Source organism: Euleptes europaea, chromosome 2 (assembly GCF_029931775.1).
Source record: "Euleptes europaea isolate rEulEur1 chromosome 2, rEulEur1.hap1, whole genome shotgun sequence".
In the NCBI taxonomy this organism is placed as follows: Eukaryota; Metazoa; Chordata; class Lepidosauria; order Squamata; family Sphaerodactylidae; genus Euleptes; species Euleptes europaea.
Genome location: NC_079313.1, coordinates 124,397,490 through 124,417,048, shown reverse-complemented (window position 1 = coordinate 124,417,048; position 19,559 = coordinate 124,397,490). Strand labels below are relative to the sequence as shown.

The 19,559-nt window shown below is 41.2% G+C and overlaps 1 protein-coding gene across 1 annotated transcript in view; it reads right to left on the bottom strand.

The window, feature by feature from the left end:
* Positions 1-875: 875 nt before the first annotated feature.
* The window catches only part of SPO11 (SPO11 initiator of meiotic double strand breaks), a 29,397-nt gene continuing 10,713 nt past the window's right edge, over positions 876-19,559 (bottom strand). Inside the window, exons 3-13 of the mRNA XM_056844889.1 lie at positions 19,006-19,094; positions 16,642-16,708; positions 15,304-15,412; positions 14,132-14,218; positions 10,530-10,563; positions 10,231-10,340; positions 10,020-10,119; positions 8,972-9,009; positions 4,945-5,021; positions 3,478-3,589; positions 876-1,045 (exon numbers count right to left, since the gene is read on the bottom strand). Of these exons, the coding sequence (XP_056700867.1) occupies positions 926-1,045; positions 3,478-3,589; positions 4,945-5,021; positions 8,972-9,009; positions 10,020-10,119; positions 10,231-10,340; positions 10,530-10,563; positions 14,132-14,218; positions 15,304-15,412; positions 16,642-16,708; positions 19,006-19,094 (943 nt within the window). The 3' untranslated portion in view covers positions 876-925. The remainder of the gene's footprint in view (positions 1,046-3,477; positions 3,590-4,944; positions 5,022-8,971; positions 9,010-10,019; positions 10,120-10,230; positions 10,341-10,529; positions 10,564-14,131; positions 14,219-15,303; positions 15,413-16,641; positions 16,709-19,005; positions 19,095-19,559) is intronic.

Here is a 19,559-nt window from a genome sequence, read left to right as displayed (position 1 = left end):
GAAAGGGTTCTTTCCCAACACCTGCAGACAGCAAATGCTAGAAATGTCAGGGATTGAGCCTGGGGGCTTCTACCTACAAAGCATATGCTCTGGCACTGAGATATGAAGACACTTCCTCAGAAAGCTGTGAGGATCATGTCAAAGAGGCAGAGCATGATTACTGCAGGAGCAAGCAGCAGCATAAGAATCACCAGCGCATTTGCCTCTATCCTGAGTCTGTGGCAAAAAAGGCTGACTGAGGCAGGTTTTGTGCCTCTTTTCCCCATTTCTCACTCATTGGACCTTTTCCCTTTCTCTATACATGTTAATACAGAGACCAGCAGCAACCAACCATAGAAAGACTAGTCTGAGGATAACTCTTGAGGCCACATAAACCCACCCAAATAATACAAACATACTTGATTTTACTTATTATTTTTTTGCAATAAGTAAAAGTAATAATTCTTCAGGTGAAAGAAATCCAATTCTCTTTTGAACAGGGCAGCCAGAAATTCCTTTGCATGCCAGGCTAAAGATGTAAATAATGACATATAAGGGCTAAAATGTTATTGTTATTTTGATTTTACATTGGAAAAAGTAGCTTGATTTGCTAAAAATAAAAGAACAGATAGGTCAAGTAATTGAGTTTTATTTCATGTTTATATCATGAAAACTAATTAAGGTTCTAAATCAGAAAGGTAAGGCTTTTGTTTTTATGACAAAATGTGATCAATATTAAACTTAAAACACCTCTGTGAAGTACTGTGAATACAGATTAGGACATCAGTAAAAACCTTATAATAAGCAAGAAGAAATTCTCAAAAACATTTTCAAAATCTCAAACTAAATATCTTCGTAGTGTTTCATTCAGAATGACTGCCATTTTTATAAAGCCTGTTTTAACAGCTCTGAGCTAAACCTGCCATTTTAAAGGTTGTCTAAATATTCATATCCATCCACCAAACTGCAATTTGTTTGGCAAATACACTTTGGATAGGTAATCTGATGAAAAAGAAGTCAAAACTTGAATTTCTGCCTTCGTTTTAGATATTGCCATAATATCTAGCTGAAAAAGAAAAGCAATGAAAATTAAATTCCATTTAAAATTTATATGATGCTCAATTTTAAATGACCCAGAATAGTCACTGTAACACAGAAATAATGCAATAGCCTTGTTGAAGACTGGCTAGTTCACATCACAACAATTATGTGTTGGTGCCACAATAACTCTTTGGCTACAATCCAATGAAGAATAAAGCCTGCTGCAGACCATTAATTTCATTGCACAATTTGTGTTGGCTTGACCTGTTTACTATTACTTTCTTGTCATACAAGGCAATCCTAAACACAGTTAAAAGATAAAGGGCCCCTGTGCAAGCACCGGGTCATTCCTGACCCATGGGTGACGTCACATCCCGACGTTTACTAGGCAAACTTTTTTTCTGGGGTGGTTTGCCAGTGCCTTCCCCAGTCATCTTCCCAGTTACAGCCTTCTAAATCCATTGAAGTCAATTGATTAAGAAAGCTGTAACTTTGCTTAGGATTTCATTGACAATAGCTCATCCTCTGCAGCTATGGGACAATCAGAAACTTGCACTGCAACAGCGAAGCAGTTTCTTGGGCAAGTTGTCTTTTGTTCTTTGTTAGTTAGAGCCTCTTCCGTTATAACTGCTTGCTTTTTCTGGGAAGGGTTAGGTGCGTAACAATATGCTATTAACACTGGATTGCATGGTAAGTGGCTTTCAGTGTTACACCCTGCTCAATCCACTGAAGTAAATGGGCTTAGAAGAGTGCAATTGTTTAGGATTGCTGTGTTTAGTTCAAAAGTATACAATACAGTGTATTGTATACTTTTGGAGAAGAGACCGAGGAGGACCAGAGGGACCAGGAAGGGCACAGCACTGTAGAGGTGTCTGCTGCCAATGTACCAGCAGAGCCAGAGCCTGTTAGCAAGACCTTGCCACTGCCCCCTGAAATTACTACCAGGCTTCTGCAAGGCAGGATGCAAACCAAGGCCTCCAGCTCCCCAGGGGACACTCTCACTCTACAGGCAGCAGAAGCCCCAGGTGGCCCAAATCAGGCAAAGTGCTTGACTGACTGCATGCAACCCCATCCCAAAGACAGGAAGTGAGAACAGGATCCTGGCCAAAGCACAGTACATCTGCAGGAGCTCAACACCTGCCAGCAGGGCAGCTGATCCTGATTACTTTCCAGCCTATTTAGGCTGAGGCTTGGGAAGGCTGGATAAACCAGTCCATTAGGTGCAGGCATGTGCGCCAGTCCTATTTCCTTACCGTCAGTACCTAGCTGCTAGTACATGCTGACACTCCCAAGCCTTGCTATCTAGACCTGAGGGCACTGCTCCAGTGTGCAGAGCACAGAGCGGGAGGGAAATTTCATTTCCCTCATATTTCCTCCCCCATACTATTTCTTCTTTCCCTCCTCCTGGAAACCCCCATATTCTCACCCTTCTCTGCTTTCTTCTCTCCTTCCCACCCATTAACCAACCTTTTATCTGCCCCATCTTCAGCTATATTTATTATTTATTTACTTCATTTATAACCCACCTTTGTCCACAGTGGGGACCCAAAAGAGGTTATATAATTCTTCTCTCCATTTTATCTTCAGAAAAAGCATGTGAGCAGTAGCTTTCCCAGACTGGGAGCAAAAAACCCCAGAAAAGCCCCCTCTCGGCCCTACCCCCAAGGGAGGGAGGGAGGAATAAAGTAAGAAGTCTACTGACCCTGATCCTCTCTCCCAAAAGGGAGAGGGAAGGAAGAAGCAGGCTGCCCAGCCAAGTGGCTGGGTGCTACTATCCTTGCCATGGGCAGACCTGGGCAGTGGCTCCCTCTCACCAAGGCACTGTCTTCCTCACCTTGCCTGTGACTTGCCCAGACAAAGCTAGGTGCTGCTGTCTGCCTTGTCTCGCGCAGGGCTTGGCCAAGCCGGGTGCCACCACAAGTCTTCGCTGAGCTGGGCTTCGTCCCGTCTCACTTCACATAGGCTGAGGCAGGCACCACCACTACCCCTGTCTCACCTTGCTCAGGGCTCTGGTGGTCCAGGTTTCATCTCCTCTACCTCGGCTCAGGTGGGCTGGGCACTGCCTCCTCCACCTAGCTTGGGGCTTGAGCAGGCTGGATTTGGCCCTTCTGTTACAGAGCTGGCCTCACCCAGGTGGTGGTAGGAGGCCATTGGCCCATTGGGAGGTTCCCTGGTGCTCTTAATGGCTAATCCACCCCTGCCTGTCAGGTAAATTAGGTTAAGAATGTGTAACTTGCCCAAGGACACCCAGTCAGAATAGGAATCTGAGATCCTAGTCTTAAACTCTAACCACTACAACACACTGGCTTTTGTGGGGTTGCTGCTGTTTAACAGTAGCAAGCAGCCAGGCCTGGATTAAACATGCAAGTCACATAGTAGGAAATCAGATGTGCTACTTAAGAGCAGGATGTGCTACTTAAGATATACGAAATGGAGGGGGGGATGGTTTATACATACTTCTTTTTTCCAGGTTGGGTGATAAGAAATGTAAGGTCTCATCTGCAAACTGGCTAGTTTACTTTGGTCTCGTTTAGTCAGTGGAATCAATGCACTCTTAGGAATATTCAGTCTAAAAAAGCAGATAGTTTGGCTATATTTATTTTTCAAAACTATTTAAAAATAGTAATTTCATGAACTAATACACATTCAAACAAAAATAGTGAGACAATGAAGAGAAATCCAGAGACACTAATGGGGTGAGCTACATATTATGGGAGATATGTAGTTAACAGAATGACATACAGCCCAGCTCTAGGGCCAAACTAGATATGATCTTTGCACACAAGTGGGAGCTGGCTTCCTGACCTGACTCTCATAAAGTCAGATGACAGCTGCTGGAAACTAAGTTCCCAAGAGCCCAATTCAAATCAGGGCTGTGGTGCAGGGCCAGGAGGGGCTTCCATCTAACCCCTGTGTCATTTTACTGACCTCCAAACAGCTTCAGGGGACATCATCTGCCCTGTTTAGGGGCTGTACATGTACAATAAGTAGGGTTGCCAACTCTGGGTTGGGAAATTCTTGGACAGAGTATAGGAAGGGCACAGTTTGAGGAGGGGAAGGGAGGTCAGTGGGGATGGAATGGGATTGCCATACAGTCCACCCTCTGAAGCTGACATTTTCTCCAGGTGAACTGATCTCTACAGTCAAGAGATCATGGCCCCACCTGGAGGTTGACAACCCTAATATGTAGTCCCCCCAACATGGCCAATCATACATCCCAAGGCCATTTCCAGCCAGGAAAACAGCATGGTGTGAAGTCAGAAGGCCTCCTTCCCCTTTCACCATGATTTGCTGCCCTACTTGCCTGGATATGATACCTCTTACCGTAGCCAAGGCTGTGTGTACTTTATGCCAATTTGCATATATTTTATTGTGTTGCATAATTCATTGTGCCTCTGATAGTCATAGGGAGGAAAAAACAGTTTTGCAGAGCTCTGAAGCTTCAACCCCTGCTTCGCTCCAGTAGCTTTTTAGATTTCACCAGACATTGCCACACACTTTTCAGTTTTTCATTGCAGTTTTAGGAATTTGAAACTTGCTTTTGAAAAACAGTAGCTAAAATTCTCACAATGCTGAATTCTGTGTGAAATGTTTTTATGTTTGTGCAATTGTAGATATGGAAAATACATGGCTTTGAGTATCACATCTGAATGGAGAACCAGTTGTAAATAGCAATTCAAAATTACAGAATACAGTAATACACAGACATACTACCACAGAACTGGATCTTCAGTTAATGTCTGGCTTAACTCTTGTAGCTTTATAAGGCACTGTGAGTCTTAGCAACATCTGCCAATGTGTATTTTAAAATAAACCAGTAGATTTTTTCCAGTTTTATGGGATTTAAAGCAGATTCATTGTTGGTTTTGCCACTGTCTTTTATGAAAGACTAAGGATAATGATACCTTTTAAAAAATAACTAACCTGTCAAAGTCTGATGGAAGGAGTCCAAGCCATCTTATAGCCGGAACTGTGAGGTGATGGGCTTCAAATGACATTGACTAAAGTATAAAAATAAACATCGTACTTAATCCTGTTTATATTTACTGTTATTGCATTGAACCAATCTAAAATCAAGGTTTCAATATTTGTGACAATCAGAACTTTGGTCCATCAAGGTCAGTATTGTATCCTCAGACTAGCAGTGGGTCTCCAGGGTCTTATGCAGAGGTCTTTCACATTGCTTACTGTCTGATTCTTTAAACTAAGGTCATTTATGCATGGGAGTTTCACCTGAGGTTTGTTGCTTGCTGGACCCACACTTTCCAGTTGGGAATCTCTGCACCAGCAGTCTCCACGCTCAAATCAAGTCACGCCCTTTAAATGCTGCTTTGTAATTGGCTTACTTCGCAGTGCTCACTGTGAGAGAAAATCCCCCCCCAAACCCAATTGCCGCATAAAAAAGCATTTTAAGAATAAAAACAAAACAAAAAACAAAACAAAACAGAGCAATCTGAAAGGGGGGGGGGAATCCAAGCCTTGGTTTTAAAAATCCTTTCTTTTGCTCAGAAAGAGCTCCAAGGAAGAAGGAAGTATTTGAATCCCAGACTCTTTACACACTGCTTTGTGATTGGCTGTGAGAGAAAGCCAGCTTCTGTTTCCCGTTTTGCCTTTTGTGTGGAGATTTCAGCCAGGCTGAGCTCAGGCAAGAGGGAAGAGTCAGGTTAACAGAGGAATGGGAAGACCCGGACATTGCAAGGGCTGGCAGCGGGGTCATTTCTAATGGACGGAAAACTCATGCAGAACTCCAAGAAACAACCAAGTCAGACAGGGGGCAAACGTGAGTCCAAGTACCCATGCATAAATTACCTAAGATGCCAGGGAGTGAACCTGAGACTTTCTGCAAGCCAAGCAGATGTTCTACTGGTGAGCCATGCCCCCTCCCTGGATTGTATTCTATCACTGTTGTGGTATCTAGTGTTGACTGATCTCACACTTTTCTACATTGATTGCCCTGCATTTTCACAGTTACATCTATCCATTATATGCATTTAGGCCAGGGGTGGGGAACCTTTTTCATGCCAAGGGCCATTTCCATATTTATAACATCATTCGAGGGCCATACCAGTCGTAGGCATCCCGGGGGGGAGAGGCTAGGGTTGCCAGGTCTCCAGCCACCACCTGGAGAAACTATGCAGAGAAGGAAGGGTAGGAAGAGAGGGAGAGAAAGAAAGAGAGAGAGAAAGAGAGGGATTCCCAGCTGCCCCCCCCTCACACACACACACACATGCCCCCAGCTGCGCAAGCGGCCGGGAGCCATCAGGGAGATGCCTCTGTGGCTTCTCCCGCCTTTGTGCGCGCGCACACACAAGCCAGCCTGCCCCCAGCCGCACGAGCAGCCGGGAGCGATCGAGGAGAAGCCTCCGCGGCTTCCCCTGCCTTCGCGGGTGCGCACACACGCAAGCCAGCCAGCCAGCCCCCAACCGCATGAGCGGCCGGGAGCGATGGGGGAGAAATCTCCGTGTCTTCCCCCACCTTTGTGCGCTCGCACGCACGCACACACACACACACAAGCAAGCCAGCCCCCAGCCGCGTGAGCAGCCGGGAGCGATCAGAGAGAAGCCTCCGCGGCTTCCCCCTGCTTCGTGCACACACACACAAGCAAGCAAGCCAGCCCCCAGCTGCACAGGTGGCCGGGAGCAATGGGGGAGAAACCTCCGCGGCTTCCCCCTGCTTTGTCACCAGTGCACACACAAAGACACACACAAGCAAGCCAGCCAGCCAGCCCCCAGCCGCATGAGTGGCCAGGAGCGATGGGGGAGAAACCTCCACGTCTTCCCCCGCCTTTGTGTGCTCGTGCGCACACACACACACAAGCAAACCAGCCAGCCCCCAGCTGCACAGGTGGCCGGGAGCGATGGGGGAGAAACCTCCACGGCTTCCCCTGCCTTTGCACGCGCGCACACACACACACACACACACACTTTACCTGTTAGCCTCAGGGGAGAGTGAGGGGAAGGCTGCGTAGGAGCCCACCGAGCCAGCGGAGGGTGCAGCGCGGCCATCGGCAGGGCAATCAGAGTGGGGGAGAGTGGCAGGCAATTCAGGTGCCCCAACAACTTTAAAATGTGCTGCCGCTGCCAGGGCGCAGGCTGGGGAGAGCGGCAGGAGATTCGGGTGTCCCAACAACTTTCTCTCCAGGAACAGGAAGCAGGGAGACTTGGGGGAAACGCCCCCACAGTCACCCAATCAGCTTTTAGTTTTGTTAGCATGCTCTCCTGCCTCCCTGCAAAGCCCGAAGCGCCGGGAGAAGGGCCTAGCTAGCAATAGCTAGCTCCCGGTCTCGGCAGGTGGGCCATGGAGCTCCAGGCCTTGGCAGGCAGGCCGGGGGCCGGACAAAATGGTCTCTGGCCCGCGGGCCGGAGGTTCCCCATCCCTGATTTAGGCTTCTGCGCATTTAAACAAATCTTACAAAACAAAAGTCAGCATTTTAACAATTGCACCTACTTTCCATTATAATCAGTGCTGAATTTAAACTACAGAAAGAGTTGAAAACAAATGTTAGATTCTGAGCCATGTGTTTCCCATTCATGTATAAAAGTGAGTGAAAGTCATTTGTAGGAAAAGAAAATCTGCAGGCAGGGGGGAAAGTAGCTGGGAAGAAGGGATTACAAAGGAAAACCAGTAGAGAGGGAAAGAGTTTAGTCTCTTCTCTCCTGCCTGAGACTTTGCAAATGCTCCTCTGCAAATTGTTCCTTTTCATACAGAAAATACTAGGCAGATTCAGAGTGGAGGAATACTGGCATGCAGATCTAGGAAGTCAGGAAAACATGAAAATCAGTACAAACGTTGTTGTTCAGACGCATCCAAACATTGTAGTCTTCAATGAATTACAGCCCATTCCTGACCTTCTTCTTGTTCTCCAATTGTTATGTAAAAAGTGGCAGAAATGCCCCCCCCCCTCCAGTGAGGTACAGGCAATTATCAGGCAGGTGCAAATTCCTCCTTGATTCCTATCTAGGGATGCTGGCTGAATTTTGCAGCACCACTTTTTCAATTCAAAAATCAGTTTTCTTTATGTTTTTCACTTGAACAAATAAAACCTGCAAGTCTTTATTTTCATGACATTTTGTTTCCTTGCGCCATTTTTTGGGTAATTTTTAACATTATTTTTGTGTCATTCACATATAAGTGCTACATATAAAGTATGTCATGAGAAAATGTTATAAAAAGAACAAATGGCTCAAGAGCACCAGCAATGATCATGACAGAAGTGAAAAAGCTTACAACGATACCTTTGTACTTCTGATGATTTTATCTTATGGTGATTGCAGACACACACACCCCATTTACAGTGAGCGGTCAGTACTGTCACCGAGTTATACACACCCTCATACTGTGTAAGCTTTTTGGTTCTCTGCATCCTTCCTCATTTCTCTTTTTTGAGCATCTCCCTTTTACTTATTTCCACTAATTATAGTGCTACTCATTTTTTTCATTCTTGACTTCCAAAGCTCGTATAGACTAAAGCTGAAAGCCTCAGCTAATGATACAGTATAATGTATATACATACATGAACACCTGAAACTGCTTTATATCAGGCAAACCCATTGGAACATGTAATAAGCTTTTGCTCTGGCTGACAAAGCCAAATAAGAAAAAAGCATGAAGACTCTTCCAGCATGCTTTTTTTCCAAGCTGAACAGCAGCTTCAGAAACTGTGATCAGAAATGAAAGGGTAATTCTTGACCCTTTCCCTTGCTGTTGTTTGTACACCCCTCACCCCCAACACACACTGTTTTTCACCTGCATGGAGAGGAAAGCTTGATAGGGCAGTTTTGAGTGGACGTGAAGTGGGAGGGGAAGTACATGCTTGCTTTAATTAAAATATATACAAGGCTTGGTCCCAGGTATAGCCAAAAAAGAGTGGATTCTCTGCATCAGTAACAGTAGGTTGCATATTTCAGATGCAAGATCAAACAGTGAATACTATGAATTGAGAAATACTTACTGCAGATCCATACTTGTAGACACACATTATTTCGATACCTAGTTGAAAAAATAGTATCAATTATCAGGCTTTGTCTATTTTTGGAGCATGGAACACTATGCAACTCCACTTTCACATATACTGGTATAAAAATGAAAATAAACAATGATGAAACAGTCATTATTTGTTTTGTTTCACATCCATCTGTAAAACATTTTGTGAAAACAGCAGAGTCATGACAAAAACAAGTTTCTTGCCAGTAGCTATTCTTTGAGTGGTCATCTGTGCAGCCACATGTATAAGAACATTGCCTCAGAGCTAGAAAAGATATGTCTTTTGGTACAGCAGTGCTCAACATTTTGTTTTTCTGATCTCACCTGTCCCCACCTCCAGACAAGTCTCTTTGCTATTCTTTCCATATGTATGATGCAGAGAGACCACAAAGAAGAAAAAAAGAACTTTTGTTCTGTGAGTGGTCATCTGTACACCCACCCAGAGGTTGAACCTGGGTCTCATCAATCCTAGTTTAAAACTCTAACCACTCCCCAGACTGGCTTTCATGAGGTGGCTATTGTTGAAAAGTAGCAAGAAGCTGGATCTGGGTAAGTCATGCATGTTTCATGTAGCACGTCACCTGTTGGTTGCTGCTCCAAGAAGTTCTCTTTCAAAGGTCAAAGCAGCCCCTCCCCCTCCCTCCTGTCTTTTACTGACAGAAGAAACCAAGGCTTGAAAGCTGTCAAAATTGTTGTGGTTGCCTAGCAATGCCACATTTGTTTCTTAAAGCTACAGGCACTGCTTCTATTATTTTGTGGGGGTTGTAAACCCCCCAACGTGTTTTTGTTCCTTTAGACTTCAGGTTTTTCTGCAAATCTGGGGCTTTTTTCTGGTTTGTATAAAGGTCTGTCTTGTCTGTTCATAGCCCCAGTCTCTGGCTTTAATTATTCACAGATGGGACCATGTTGACAATTACATATAATGAGGGGTGACAATTAGGTAGCCTATCACTATTCTCATTTCTCTAACAATAACCTTAAAACCAATATTCTACTGTAGAGGTTCCTACACTTACCATGTGGATCCGCATCCATAAGAGCAAAGATTGGTACATGACATGAATCCCATAATTTTTTGACTAGAAGTCTTGTGTTCAGATCTGGTACACCTTTCCCCTAAAGAAATAATGTTTAGATTTGGATGCATATAATAAACCATGTTTTGAATATATCTTTAGAAATCATCTTACTGTCAAGTCTAAAAGTTACCCAGTGTAAACTTCATACCGTAATCATTATACATGGGGACAATTTCCTGCAGAAGTTGTCATCCAAAAGTCTTTGAAATGTTGCATCTTTTTCTACAATTAGAATAAATTCTGCATCGGTGATCAAATCTGTATAGTTAAGGCTACAAATGAAATCTAATATTTGTCTAATTTCATTGCAGCACATAATGAAGTGATGAATACTGTAGTATATGTATCATGTCTCATAATTCAGTATGCATACCATATGTTAAAGTGAAAAAAAGTTAACACTGTAGCCCTTGGTTGGTACAAGTAGACATTTTGTCTAAAGGATACTTCTCATTCCTTCGACATTAGATGGTACAGCTGTCTAAAACAACAAAAGTGAAAGGTATAATCATAAATAGAGAAAAGACATACACTTAAAATAATTTGATAATAAGGAACAGGAATAAATCCTCCCTCCAATCCTTAATATTCAGAATAGTTTTCTACAGTATTCATGTATTTACTTCATTTATACCCTGGATTTCTACCCACATGGGGACCCAAAGTGGCTTACGCTGTTCTTCTCTCCTCCATTTTATTTTCACAACAACCCCATGAGGGGGGTTAGACTGTGAGAGAGTGACTGGCTGGCAAGCTTCTATGGCAGAGTAGGGATTTGTACCTGCCCCCGCCCCCAGATCATAGTCTGATACTCTTAACCACTATACCATGTAGTAGAGATGATCGCAGTATAGGCTCTGCCTAATATGCCCTTATAATAATGCATGTGGCTTACATCTCTCATATTAACTGCCTGATTCTAAAAACGTATGTTCAGAAGTTAGTCCCTCTAAACTCAATGTGGCTTAAATTAGACACGCTAAAGATCACAGCCTAAAAGAGCAATACTAAGAAGATCTATCCAGAATCGTGCGCAAGTTTACTTAATGGGGCTTACTCCCAGGAAAGTATTCTTAGTATTGCACCATTAGATACTCTTCCAAATACAATAGCTTTCTTTTATGCTGGAACACTCATATGGTCAGTAGACAGTGCTAAAAGTTAAATATCCTGATGACAGATGTTTACAGTAATTTTAGCTGTGCAGTATTTTCCATTTGTTTTATCATTCTTCAACTGATATTTAGAGTTATGAAAATCTTTGTTAACATTTCATGTGTCATACAGGAATTTGCTTCAATATGGCAAACATATGGAGGAAAAAACAAGATAGAGGAAGAAATTGGCACAGTAAATTGAAGTGTGTGGTCTTAATGTTTAACTAAAGTATCGTTGCAGGTGCGCCTGACAGAACAGTTGAACATGCTTAAATATGAGGATTCCTGAAGAAATAATATCTACAATTATTGGTTTGAAAAGACTTTCATACCTTTGCGGTACTTCTGTGAATACTGTATATACTTAGGCAGATGTTATGTTATAGTTCTAAGAAAGGCTTTTTTTTTTTGCTGTGAAGTCACAGCTGATTTATGGCTATCCCAAAGGATTTTCAAGGTAAGAGATGTTCAGAGGTGGTTTGCCATTGCCTGCCTCTGTGTTATGGCCCTGGACTTCCTTGGTGGTCTCCAATCCAAATACTAACCAGGGTCCACCCCTTCTTAGTTTCCGAGATCTGACAAGATTGGGCTAGACTGGGCTATCCAAGTCAAGGCAAAAGAGGCAAAACTAAGTAATAATGATTTTAAATTTCTTTGCTATAGGACTTAAAATAGTAGAGGTTCGCATTTATTATGCATTTTTTGTAGAAACTGAAGAGAAAGGAAATTTCCAAAGAAGCTATCATGGATTTTTTCCCCCACATTATATCCTAGGCTTCATCCACGTTTATAGCATGAGGCCTAGAAACTATAGGATTGGATACTGCGATTCATCAGCAAAAATTCTGAGTACATACTGTACAACTTCAGATTGCAGGAGGAGGAACATGTGTAGCAAACTAGCACGTGGGCAGTGGGAAACGCAAGGTATAAATATCTTTTTAAAATACATAAAGCCTTACTCTATGCTGGCAATAATTGAATGCTGCAGATCAGGAAGGAGAGATCTTTGATATTTCAGCATGTGTGTGTGTGTGTGTGTTAAATGGAGACAAAAAGCAATGATTGGTGCAAGGGAATCAAAATTTAATAAATAAAGCACCCCTTCACATTTTGCACAAGCTTCCTTAGGAGGATCTATTCTCTGCTCAAGCATCCCTTGCAAGCAATATAAAAAAATATTCCCTTGCATCCATTGTTGCTTTTTTGTCTTCATTTTGTTTTGGTGTGGCTCCCTTTCTTTTTGTGTGTGTTAAATGCCATCAAGTCACTTCAGACTTTCGGTGACCCTGTGCATTAATGACCTCCAAAGCATCCTATCATTAACAGCCTATCATTAACAGCCTTGGTCAGGTCTTGCAAACTGAGGGCCTGGCTTCCTTTATCAAGTCAATCCACCTCATGTTGGGTCTTCCTCTTTTCCTGCTGCCTTCAACCTTTCCTAGCATTATTGTCTTTTCCAGTGAGTCTTGTCTTCTCATAATGTGACCAAAGTATGATAGCCTTAGCTTCTAGGGAGAGTTCATGCTTGATTTGATCTAGATTTCAGCATACCTTCAGACAACCTCTGTTAATGAAAACTGCAACCAATCCTCAACTGCAAGGAAAAATTATGGCTACCATATCAGGAGGTCTCCCAGTGAGAAGAAATTTTGATCTCTTCCTGTTGAAAAAGACTAGTGGACTATATAATTGATTCCAAAAGCAGTGTTTCTCAGTCTGGGGGGTCCAGGGACAAGGCTTACTTCAGGAGTCCATAAGATGGTGAACCCCCTCTTAACACCCATTCAGCTAACATGAAAATGATTTATCTCATTTTTCTAGGGATGTGTGTTGGGACTCTTGACTTCAGGGGAAGGGGATGGAATCAATTCCGCCTTCTTTCAAAAGGTGGGAGCTTGTAGAGTCAATAGCACCCACAGTCACCTAGCTTCCAGATGACTTTTGAGCACTATCCAGAAAACCTGCTGCTTGGTTGCTGAGATCCAGTACCTCAGTTCTATGAACTTTCATTGGCTGAGTGATACCAAATACATTTCTAATAAAGTCATCCTAGTTCCTTGGTATAAAACTGGACTCGTTTTCAATCTCTTTTCTAATGTAGGTATGTAACCATAGAGATAGATACCACTCTGCATCCATAAACAATGACAATCAATGGCAGTTTTAATTGGATACCAAAAGTTTAGGTTTTGTGTGATACTGGTCACTTCCTGTTTCTATGGCCATTTATGCATGGGAGGTTTTGCCTTGGATTTGTTGCTCTCTAGATACACATTTTCCCCATCCAAATTCTCAAAACTCAACAATAATCCCCCATGTAGAGTTTTGAGAATTTGGATGGGAAAAATGTACATCTATAGAGTAGCAAATCCAAGGCAAAACCTCCCATGCATAAATGGCCTATGAGTTCCTCTAAAAGATTCACCCCTGTCCAGCCAGCCTCTGGCTAGAAGTTATTAACCATGGGGCCTCAACAGGGCACATGCGGCTTGCCCCACACTTTAAAAGGTGGCTGTCTGACACATGGTGAGCACCAGTGAGGGAGGAGGGGAGGGCTTGGGCATCCACAGAATATTTAAATTAAAATGGCAGCCACCAGATTGCTGTAGTTTAAGAACTAATGCCCTAAAGTCTAATTTCCCTGTATTTTGAATAAATTAGTATTGATGCCTAGGAATCTGAAAGCTTTTCTAGTTGTGTTGTGGTGTTAGCATCAAGAAATTATATTGAAAAGTATGTTGATGGTATCGCCTAATTCTGCTTCATTGACAGCAAAGAGGGGAAAAGATTAATTTCAACTGAACAGTAAAGGACAGTGGTTAGATTGTCAGAAGACTTGTGTTCAAATCCACATGTGGCTATCAAATTCACTGAATCAACAATACATACCATTGTACTGCAGGTACAATTCACTTTTGAGCCATCTTCTTCAACATAACTTAAATTACCAGCAATACATCCTTTGCTGGTAGAAAGCTGGAAAATAGAAAGCATCAAATCAATTATTATATACTCAACTAAATATTATACATTGCAAATTGCCAGACAATCTAATCCTCTTTCCTCCAGCATAATTGGTGGTCACTGTGAGACAGGATGCTAGACTAGATGGGCCCTGATCTGATCTAGCAGGGCTCTTCTTATGTTATTTAAGGAGCTCAAAATGGCAAACATGGTTCTCCCTTCCCTTCCCCAGATATCTGGTGTGCTGACATAAATATTTCTATTATTTTTACAGTATATTATAAAGGGAGGAGAGAATGCTTACATAGGTATAAACTAAAAATTAATTCTGTAAATATGTATAAAAAAAATTGTTTGCTTACTATGATCAGATTTCTTTGAAAACAACCAAGCATTCAGCTCTGGAACTACCAGCTCTGGAAATAACCATAGTACTGGCAGAAGATGTAGAGCACGTTGATGTGATTATTTATATCATTTTTATACCGTATCATAGCCAAGGAGTTTAAGATGGCATACAAAAGATAACACACATTAAAATCCATAATCACCATGTGATGATATTGCCATGCTATGCCATTCTTCCATAACAATGAAAAATAGCAAGTTGTAATGTGGAAGGATAACTTATTGTAAGAAATTAAGGAGGTTGTCTAAGAAAAATACTGCAAATTCAGGATCTAAACAAGTTTCCCACCGGTGAAAAAGGGACCCTAACTTAACCTTAACCCTTTCACTATCAAAATGTCTATTCTGGGGATCATGGGACCTGTATGGATAAAATACATGAGGGCTGAAAGGTTGTAGAAAGGAGGGGTACTGGGTGAGATTGAGCAAAAAGTTGGCTGTATCTAACCCTCTGGCATGTCCACTTTCCAAGATTCTCACTGGTAATTAAGCATTTTAAATACCTGACTCCTAAGCCTCCACCCTCACTTATTTGTTCATATCCCCAGCTTGAAACAGTAGATAAAATAATTCTTGGAAAATTTGTACCTACTATAACCGTAGATTAAGAAAGGATTTATTTGATGGCTTTTCCCAAACATTTTGAACTTTTTTGGAGATCATACAAAGAAAGCTATTTAATACTTAACAATATGTAGACTTCTTCTAGGTATCTTGAGCATACAAGAAATATCATCTATAATGTTGTCCACAACTCTTTGTTTGCCAAAACATTGTGTATCAGTATAAAATATATCTCTGTCAAGATAAAATTTAAACAAATATTAATAAACCCATTTAATTTTGATGTTGACCCTAGAGAAAGTTTATGTGTCCGCCAGTACTGGTCTTGAGTTTCATCAGATTTCCTGTGCTTTCTGCCTCGCTCTGCCTGAACTCTGTCCTGCCCTGCCTATCTACAGCATGAAACAATGACAGAACAGATTAAAATATGTTTTTTTGCTAAATGGTAGAAAACCCGTCTCCAATATATTTCACTCATCACTTATCTCCAAGATGACAAGTGATTCATAAACTATTTGCAGACTTATTAGGTCCCTTTCCCCCAGCAGCAGGATTCCCAGGGCCATTTTGGGCTCCTGTGGAAGGGGGAAATTGAGAATATTGCCCTCCACAGACAGAACTCCTTATATCTACAGCAACATAGTGTTCAGTCCACCCCAGTGACTAGCTACAGCCCTTAATGGACTGCTAATGTCACTGGAGGTTGCTAGCCAGCCAGCAACCATGCACCTACGTAACATTGATGGACAGAGTACCTTGCCTCGGCCATGACCTTGCAATCATTGCTGGGGAGGATGAGAATTCTTCTCCTTCCCCTCACCATGCAGGGGCAGCCAACAATTCTCATGAGTAAATTGCTTCACTATCCACGACTGGACTTTTATCTGATCCAAAAAGTCACTTTGAATACATACTCAGGATCATTTATCACAGATCAGCTGTGCTTTAACTATTAAGGTATTCCACTTGGTAAATAAAGGTAAAGGTCCCCTGTGCAAGCACCTGGTCATTCCTGACCCATGGGGTGACATCACATCCCGACGTTTCCAAGGCAGACTTTGTTTGCAGGGTGGTTTGCCAGTGCCTCCAGAAACCATGTAATTAGACTATGTAGATTCTACTTTTAAAATAGAGATAATTTAAAACTGAAACCCGCTCATCCTTGTCATAAAGAACTTTGGTCTCAAAAAGTCCCATGAGCAAGTTTTGCAAAAATAAGTAATAAAATGTAGGTTGTTGCACTATTAAAACAGCACTCTACTGGTACATATCCATAAAATAGTCTCTCCGTTGCTCTGAGGGACAGGCTTTCTTGTTGGATTATAAAGTAACATTCAAGCAGTTTGAAAGACTTCACTTATCATTGGTGTATCATGTCTGAGAAGTTTAGCATCCTTAACATACTTTAAAATGTATTTTTGATTTTGAATTTGATACCTAAATAACTTAAATATTATTATTACCTTTTAGTTGCATAAATATTTCTCTGCACCAACTTATAGATGATAGATAATATTTTAAGGAATAGTGCTGAAATGTAAAACATAATTTTTAAATATTATTCATCTTATTGAAAACATTGGCTTGCTGTTAGGTGCATTTTCAAATGGATTACTCTTTCAAAAAATACTTTAATTTTAAAATATTTTTATATACACATGCGCACACACACAGAAAGAGAGAGAAAAATAAATAAATCTTGTGATTATAGCTCCTGATCTAGTAAATGGCATGTATGTGAAAACCTGTTCACACAATGAGAGCTTTTTTTTTTTTTTTTTTTTGTACATAATTTTATTTTGAATATATGGGATACAGAAAGGAAAAATTTAGGAAGGGGCAGGGGGAATCCGTCTGCAATAGACATAGACAAAAGGTATAGTATTATCTATCTGACAAATTCAAAAAACATTTTAAATATCTTATATACATGTATTTTCTTATACTATGTTATATATATCTATAGGTTTATTGATATGTAGTTATAAAATAATTGCCATTTTTCATTAAACTGTTCTACTGATTCATTTGTAGTGGGGTTCATCATAAAAGTCATTCTGGCCATTTTAGCATAATCGAGCATTTTGTCTTTCCATTTCCCTATATCGGGTATGGACGATTGCTTCCAGGTCTTGTTAGATGGGTGATGGCTAGAACATCTTGGGCTACATATGTACTAAATGTTATGCTTCTGGGTGATCTGGAAGTAGAGTTGCTAATAGGGTTGCCAGGGGGACCTCCTGCTGGCAATCCAAGAGTGGTAGAGGGATATTTTTTTATCACTGGCATTGTGTGCGGTGTGGCATCACTTCCGGGGAAAACCTGGAAATGACATCATGTTGTTCTAGGGATTGCCTGAAACTGTATGGATTTATCGTAGAGGTTTACCGTAGAGGTTTTACCATTAAGTTTCGGATGATTCCAAGAGTGATGTTATGTCACTTCTGGCTTCCCCCAGAAGTGATCTTACATTGTACACAATGCTGGCACCCTCCATGACCCCCCCCCCCCAATGTTCTTCCATTAGCTGGAAACTCTAGTTGCTAACCTGTGCCTGGAGTTCTCTTGTAATTACAACTGATTTATAAACTACAGAGATCAGTTCCTCTTGCAGAAACAGCAGTTTCAGAGGGTGGACTCTATGCTTTCACATCCCTGCTCAGCTCCTTCTTCTCCCTAAACTTTGCCTTCCCCAGATACTTCCCCCAAATCTCCAGGAATTTCCCGTCAGAGTTGGCAACCCTATCTGGAAGTACCTTAACCAATAAAGGCACAGTACTTGCCTCTTTTCAGAAGAGATTTATGGATATCTGTGTTTCAATTTTCCAGAAACCAGGATGTTATTTATTTATTTATTGCTTGCTAGTGTGGAGAGCACCTGTTCAAGGGAACTGTGTAAAAATATATTTTTAGATTTTTCTAGTAATCAGTATATCTTGGACTACATATCTGTACCAAATTGGAGGGCTTTAGCTCATGGGGTAGTACCTGAACAATTTAAATACCCCTGTCAATCCATAAATGTCAGTGTTGCTTAATTTGTTGATGAATTCTAATTTAACATTTTCATGTTGTTTTCTCCCTTTGAGATTTTTTTTAAAGAACAGTAAACACTACTTCTCACTCTGGGCTAACCAACAACTTGGATTTCATTATTCACTTTACTTTGTAATAGCTCAACAGGACCCACTTTTTAGAGACTTTAATTAGCTTTTCTTTACATATGGTATCATACTGTAACAATTTACTGGTGTTAGTTAATTTTTCTTAAGCTTCAGACTGCTGCTTCCTTGATTAGTTGATATGCCTTGTTTACCTGTACCCCATGAGAGGATGGATCCTCTGCTCTCTCTCATCATCCATTATGCATAACAATCAGATCTGTTCCAGTCCCTTGCATAGGGAATCACACTTGAAAGATTTGTGAGAGGATTCATACCAAGCCTCTCACTGTTCCATCTCCTCCTCATTCTCCCTGCCCTTGAGTGATTTTTCTTATAAAAAATCTCCGAAATGGGTTCCTTCTCATAACATGTGAAGAAAAGAGCTCTGACTCACAATAGCTCATTCTGGAATAACTATTGTTAGTCTCTAAGGTGCCACTGGTGCCTTGTATTTTGCTACAGTAGACTAACATGGCTACCCCTCTGGAATATACCTGTATACACAGAGACACACACACACACACACTGCAGTTTTAAAATAGTTCATGTAACATTTTGATATTATGTATATATCTAAAGGATACAAATTACTTAAGTGTACTGCAGAACATTACAAAATGGTAAATTAAATCATTATCTAGGAGGTTTTTTTTTTTAACTTACCAAACTTTGGGGCTGATTTAGGACAGTCACTTCTTATTTTCCTTGTGGTACAATTAGATGTCATCTGCAAACCCACAGAATCTTTAAACCTGTGATTTTGTAAAACAATCCAGTTTTTAAAGGTCATATTCTTTGTCATACACTCCAGAATCCCCATTATCATGCAAAATACAAAATGTGGCCTATAATGTAGCATTAGACAATAACAAACTTTGAAGAGTATAACACATAATGTAAGGTGTATGGAAGAAAAAGTTAAAAACCCATACGTTATTAAAATAACTATAATCTACCTTTTTCCCTAGAGGGATCTTGGTGGCTTAGAAAACAGAATCAGACAATTCTGGGCACAGCCCACCAACATTATTTAAAACCATGACAAATAAAATAATGCACTGTATCTATGAAGCATAGCACAGGAATCTGCTCCAGGTTCATGTACGCTGTCGTGATTTCCTAGGAAGAACAACAGCATACAAATATCACTAAAAATTAAATAATTTCAGGGAATATTGGAATCTGAGATGTTGCCAAAATGATTTCCATTATGATGA